This window comes from Priapulus caudatus, unplaced genomic scaffold (assembly GCF_000485595.1).
Source record: "Priapulus caudatus unplaced genomic scaffold, Priapulus_caudatus-5.0.1 Scaffold1706, whole genome shotgun sequence".
Taxonomy (NCBI): Eukaryota; Metazoa; Priapulida; class Priapulimorpha; order Priapulimorphida; family Priapulidae; genus Priapulus; species Priapulus caudatus.
This window is the reverse complement of record NW_014578767.1, coordinates 25881-33054: the sequence shown is the minus strand read 5'-3', so window position 1 is coordinate 33054 and position 7174 is coordinate 25881. Positions and strand designations below refer to the sequence as shown.

Sequence of the window (7174 nt, the reverse complement as noted above, 5' to 3'; positions counted from 1 at the left end):
AAATTGTCCCTTTCAGCATGATATAATAGCCATAATCAATATCTATCGAAACACCAAAAATATATATATTACACTCCTGATTACACGCACATAACTACAGCTACTGGGGTAGCTTAACCCTTACTACCACTAAAAATCAACATTACTCCCACTTGCAGTCGAGCCGTCATTCGAGGGCGTCATCATGAACACAGAACTGACGTTCGATGCCGGCGCGTCGGTGACGATCGTCTGCCTGCAAACAGCGAGGGCCGCCAATCCGGACCCGACTACGGAAAGGGTGGGGCTGAAGTCCGCGACCGGAAGTCCGCTCTGTCACCAAGTCGCGCGCCGAGCTGAAAATCTCGGATAGATTCGGGCCGGACAGCGGAAGATCGTCTGCAAGGCCGTCCAATGCGTTTTTCGCGAGAAGAGTACTCGTCGGACGTGAACATACAAGTTGGAGGTGATTTTTTGTTTGGGCTTGTTCGTGTTATATGTTACACTTCTCTTTCCTTTCACGCAATCGGTGGTTGGAGTGGCTCCGTGAGTGGTAGATATGAGTAGCTAGAAACACAGATATGTAGGCGGCGGTGTTGGATTAAGTAGTAGTGGTAAGTAGTAGGTAGGTTAGAGTAGGATAGGTAGTGTAGGTTAGGTACGGTAGGTAGGTAGGTAGGTATGGTAGTTTCAGGTTATGGGTAGGTAGGTAGGTATGGTAGGTTAGGTAGTAGGTAGACGTTAGGTAGGTTAGGTAGGTAGGTAGCGTAGGTAGGTAGGTACGCCGTAGGTAGGATAGGTTAGGATAGGTAGGTTAGGTTTAGGTAGGTAGGTTAGGTAGGTACGGTAGGATAGGTGGTAGGTAGGTAGGTAGGTAGGTAGGTAGGTACGGTAGTGTAGGTAGCGTTATGGTAGGTAGGTAGGGTTAGCGTAGGTTAGGCTAGGTAGCGTAGGTAGGTAGGTAGGTACGGGTAGGTAGGTAGGTAGGGTAGGTAGGTATGGTAGGTAGGTAGGTAGGTAATGGTGGTAGGGTAGGTAGGTTAGGTAGGTAGGTAGGTAGGTAGGTAGAGGTAGGTACAGGTAGGTTACGGTAGGTAGGTAGGATAGGTGGTAGGTGGTAGGTAGGTAGGTAGGTAGGAGCGTAGGTAGGTGGTAGGTAGGTATTGGTAGGTAGGTAGGAGCGTAGGTAGTAGGTACGGTAGGTTATGGTACGGTAGTAATGGATAGGTTATGGTAGGTAGGTAAGAGATAGAGATAGGTAGGTAGTGTGGTAGGTAGAGTAGGTAGAGTAGTTAGGTGGTAGGTAGCGTAGGTAGGTTAGGTACGTAGGTATGGTAAGGTAGCGTATCGGTGGTAGGTAGGTATGGTAGCGTAGGTAGGTAGGTAGGTAGTATCGGTAGGTAGGCTAGGGTAGCGTATCGGTATCGAGTACGGCTCCGGTAGGTAGTCGTAGCAGTAGGTTAGGTAGGTACGCGTAGGTAGGGTAGGTAGGTAGGTAGGTTAGGTAGGTAGGTAGGTTACGGGTAGGTAGAGTAGGTTAGGTAGGTAGGTAGTAGCGTAGGTAGGTAGGGGGTAGGTGGTGGTAGGTAGGTGCGTATGGATATGGTAGGAGGTAGGGTAGGTAGAGTAGAGTAGGTAGGTACGGTAGGTAGGGATAGGTAGGTAGGTAGGTAGGTTAGGTGCGTAGGATAGGTCGGTAGGTAGGTAGGTAGGTAGGTTATCGTAGGTAGGTAGGTACGTAGGGTAGTAGCGTATGGCTAGGTAGTGTAGGTAGGTACGGCGTGGTATCGGTAGCGTAGGTATCGGTAGTAGGTAGGTAGGTAGGGTAGGTAGGTAGCGTAGTAGGTATGGTAAGGTAAGGGTAGTAGGCAGTAGGTAGGTAGGTTAGGTAGGTTAGGTAGGTAGGTAGGTAGCGCTAGGTAGAGTACGGTTAGGTAGGTAGGTAGGTAGGATAGGTATGCGTAGGTTAGGTAGCGTAGGTAGGTGGTCAGGTAGTGCGTTAGGTACAGGTAGGTAGTTAGGTAGGTAGGTAGGTAGGTAGGTAGCGTAGCGTTAGGTAGGTAGGTAGGTTGGTACGGTAGGTAGGTAGGGTATGGTAGGTAGGTAGGTAGGTTAGGTAGGTAGTAGGTTACAGTAGGTAGTAGGTAGGTTAGGTAGGTAGGTAGGTATAGGTTGGTAGGTGGGTTAGCTGTAGCGTTGGTGGCGGTGCGGCGCGGGCGGGCGGGCGGGCTGCGAGCGCGGCGGAGCGGGCGGGCGGCGGCGCGGGCGTGTCGGTCGGTCGGTCTGCGTGCGGCACGGTACGGTACGGACGGTGCAGCAGGCAGGCGATTGAGTAGGTAAACAAGTTATTAGAGGTCTTTTCGCGTAGTTAGTTGCGCAGTTTTCAATACAGGTCTGTATCGTAATTAAGTCCTCATGGCTCTAAAACCTCATGCCAATTCGCTCTTAACGATGTTGCCATTTACTCCGAGTGAGTAATATTGAGAAGAAATAAGCCATCAACCGGAGTTAATTTAATATTACTATGACGTGTACATGTGGCGGCCATTTGCATTTTGCAGAGACCACGCAGGCTGGCATGATAGCTGGCATTGTCATCGCCGTCGTCGTCGTCGTCGCATTCATATGCGGTGTGGTCGCATTCATGTTCGTAAAGGAGAAGGCCTGCTTTGAGAAGAAACCGGCTCCGAAACCGAAGCCCGTGGCGACGAGTTCGACGAGGGCCGACGTGGAAAGCCAGCAGCGGAAATCCATGAGCGACGAGGACGAATGAGGGTCAAATTAAACAAATTCCGAAAAAGTTCCATCATCGTCAGACATGAATTAGCATCAAAAGCAGCAAAAGAAGAAGAGGCGGAAGAAGATGAGGATGAGAATAAGAAGGGGAAAGAAGAAGATCACGAAGAAGATGATGATATGGATATAACAAAGAAGAGAGAGAGAGAGAGAGAGAGAGAGAGAGAGAGAGTGAAGTTATTCAAATGTGGTTGAACATAGGTAGATGGTTATTAGTGTAGTTGCAGACGCGTCAATTTAATACGTCGTGCAATTTATATCGTGAAAGCAAAATTCTTCCAACTATCCTCGACATTTTTACGCAAAATACAAGAGTTTGGGCGGTTGTTTTTATGTATGTGAATCGCTTGGTAATTCATATGTGGTTGTTGTAACTCGCGGTTCGCGTCTTTTGTACAATTGTGTTGTTAGTTGTTATCAAAGTAACCGCTAACAACGATATACTTTTATTGTCTTTTCTATGTTAGGTAGAATACTAAAATTAAAACGAATTTTTCTAAAAATTTGATCATCAGTAACATTTAGCTTAAACAACGGAACACGAAGCTTGATGGTGACAGCGTTTACCTATCAAGTCTAATCTTTACATGATCAGGCAAACGTAGATTTGATTCAATGCGATCAGAACTTGCACATGCCATCTCATCTGTATCTCGCCTGTCATCTGTAGCAATTTATGTATCGTATGCATGCGTTGATGAGTCATAATGACCGATGTACGTGACGTAGGAAGATGAAAGATCATCGCGTATTTTCAAGCATGTGTAAATTGTCTGTAATCAATGAGAGAGATTGAACATTATATAATAAATTGAAATTTTAAACGACAGCAAAGTGTATTGTGTCACTGTGTGTGAGTTTCATCGTCTTTCGTATACCATCTAGTATTTACGACTCATATTGTATATCCTAATACCTCCACATAATATGTGTAATATTATTACATACCTAGTATCAGGGGTTAATATTGACAAAAAATTGTCATTATTAACCCCTGATAGTATACTACCAAGATACTACGCACAGAATCATCTGTCAGACTGTCACGTAAATTATGAATTACAATGACCAAAGATATCGCCTTTCAAACATTCTCGGATCATGGGTCGGATCAGGGGCGGATCCAAGAATTTCAAAAAGAAAGGGCACCAAATGAGCAATATGTAGCCAAATGTGGGGATGATACGGCCGATGGAGCGCGGAGCGACCAAGCCCAGCGAGCGAAGCAAGTGGAGGGGGCAGGGCGTGTAGCAGAATTTTGGACCAGGGGGGATGTCTAACCGTAACCCATACTTGCTGAGCACGCAGAAGCGGGGGTTAGCGGGCGCCTCCTCAGAATTTTTCCTGAATTTAGACCCCACTCAGATGCGTTTTCTGTAGTGCGAGAGGGGGGGTCCGGACCCCTGGACCCCCCCCCCCCATATACACGCCCCTGCGCTTTTTTAGCTTAAAAATGGCTTGCCAATCTGTAGAGGGCTATTTTAACTCATATCTGCAGCAGCATTTATGTGCGGTTAATTTGATCAGTTGGCTGTGACCAGCCTTTCGGTGTAGGGACGGGGGGGGGGGGGGGCAAGACCGTCAAATGTCTACGAGAAATTGACATTACACTGAAATGTTTAAACCTTATATATTTCTGACATGCATCATGTGGTATTACAGAAGCACATTTCACATATCAAATAACTATTGGCCAGGCTAGAGAAAAATATCGGCAATGTTCAAAATACAAATCTTGTGAATAACTCGAATATATTATCAAAGCTTGTTGTTTCAATGTTTGTATGAATATGTCATCTACAGAGCAAAATAAAAGTAGTACTTTCTTCCCTAATTGAAACATCGGTACATACAATGTATGACATATAACAGTTGCCAGGCCAGAAATATAATCTCAAACAATTGATAAAATCTATTCTTGTAAATGCACTCTGAGATGGTTTCTTTGGCAGGCAAATTCAGAAGAATGACTGTACAAATTTGAATAATAGTATGCTTAAACATGAAACATGGGTCAATTGATGTCACAAATTTCTGACTGGAACCTCATCTTTGACCATTATGTTTACAACATTGAAAGTCCGCAGAAAAAGTATTTTGTAATTTTGTAATTTTCTGTAATTTGTTTTCTTTTATAATGTAAGTTAATTAAGTTTTTTTGGGTTTCAAAAGGGGTCAACGCGGCCGATGTGCCCCCTCTAAATCTGATTATGAGAGTGTCGGGCCGGTACATTTGGCGCTAAGGGCATAGACATCTTTCATGTTAGAAACAAAGCGAGATGCACACACACGCCACCGCACGCACACACGCGGCGCGCGCAGCAAAAACACCAACACATACCACACATACACACACACACACACACCACACACAACACACACACACACACACAACACACATAGTGACACACACACACACACAGCACACACACACACACACACACAGTGACACACAGCACACACACACAGAACGACACCCCCCACTCCCCACACAACACACACACACACACACACACACTCACACACACACACACACACACACACACACACACACACACGCGCGGCGCGCCGCGGCAGCGCGTACTAACTGCCGCTCCCTCACCACAGTCGCCCATCTCATACTCCACCTTCTCACCTCGCCCCCCCCCGTACCATCCTCACTCACCACACGCGCAGGCAACAGCACCCGACCTCAACACCATGCACCACCACACACACTAGTCATCACACACTACTCACACGACGCACGCGCGCCGCGCACGCACGCCACGCACGCAAGCAAACAGTATTCGGCACGATTAGCGGCCATTCGTCCGAAGATTTGCCGAATAGAAGAAATTCGTGAACCATTGTTGAATTAATCCCGCGTAGCATTGTGCGAACAAAAGATGGCTGCTCCTTGTTGCCGCATATATGTTAAAATCGAGCCCCTTTAGGTGCGCCGAAAAAGTTATAAAGATAGGTGCGGTTTTCTCAGTTGATACGCCGAGTCAAGCTTCGCGCAGTGTGATAACCCTCAAGTGTTATTTCGATCGAACAGTGTTACTGTGGCTTTTACAGTAAAAACCCGCGTATAAGGAAACATAAGATTTTAAGGAACATGTTAGGGCTTAAAAATTTCCCATTTAGACCCCTTTACATAAGAAACCTGTTTTAGCTAAGATTTTAAAGTAGGTTCTTAATTTTCCAATGGCAGATTGAAAGACTTAAAAAGAAAACACAGGTAACAATAAAAAAGACGAGCTCAACAATATCGAGTGCAATACCAGCCAATGCCCAATGCAATTGCCAAAATGCCAGATGCTCAACAATAACAATGCCCAGCCACCCTGGCACTCTGTTATTGAGACACTAGTACTGCATTATCTACTTGCTAGGTACATTTCAAAAGTAGAAACAATTCAAGAAACCCTATCTAAAGAACCTTTTCGAGCCTAATTTCTTCAGTAAGCAGCACCATTTATTACGCACGATTGTTGAGGCTAACTTTGGCGAAAAATCTATGATTCTTTATAACGCGGGTTTTTACTGTATTACTAGTAGTAGTAGATGACATTCGTTAATAATGCTACTCGACTCCATACGATTCCCGGAGCAGTTTAGCCTGCCACACTGTCACTCTGGAAATATTGGCTTACTAAATCTGAAAAACGTGTTGGCTTTGTTTTAGAAACTTCAGATTATCACGCTGTGTGACAGCTATGTTGCTTAAATTATTACATGTACCGTTTTTACAACAACTAAGCCAAACTGGGCTACGGGTGCCAGAGTTTAATTGCACCATTTCTATCCGATTTCTATTACTTGCTCTTCAAAAAGGTGCAGTCGTCAGTGCCCACGGATATGATATATGCTCTATGATATGGCGCTTCCACACTCTGCTGTTTTACTTTCAGTTTAATCACACTTTAGTAAATCGCGTCTGTGCCACTATCGATTGACCCTTTGTATTGATTAGAAGCTCGCCTGATTACTTTACTCTTTAAGGCCGGTTTGTGTGGTGAATACTGGTTGTTGTGGAAATATAACCAGCTCACATATGTTACATTGTCGACGAGTGTTGTACTTTACTCATTGAGTCATTAGACTGCGATGCACATCATTTATTATTACACACAATATGTGACTGTATTACTTCATATTAATTTGACCAGTATTGGTTCACGCTTATTTATCATTCAGTGGTAGACGGTAGCCTTTTGCTTTTTTCTGTAGCGTGCTACAGGGATCTGATGGTGGTTTGTATGTTGTGCAGATGACACATTACTTAGGCTTTCAGTCGAAAATTATGTAGAGCCTGCATTACACGATAAGCACCTGGAAATGCAGTCCGCTGTACCTGCATCTGCCGTAAACAAAAAGGCGGTAAAGCATAAAAGCTCACTACTTCACGAAGTTT

General features: G+C 45.0%; 1 protein-coding gene across 1 annotated transcript in view; it reads left to right on the top strand.

Annotated features, from left to right (window-relative positions):
* The window catches only part of LOC106817373, a gene marked incomplete at its 5' end in the record, with an annotated part of 2144 nt that extends 1792 nt beyond the window's left edge, over nucleotides 1-352 (top strand). The window contains 1 exon segment of the mRNA XM_014822034.1: nucleotides 159-352. Coding sequence (XP_014677520.1) covers nucleotides 159-352 — 194 coding nt within the window.
* Between the last annotated feature and the right edge of the window lie 6822 nt (nucleotides 353-7174).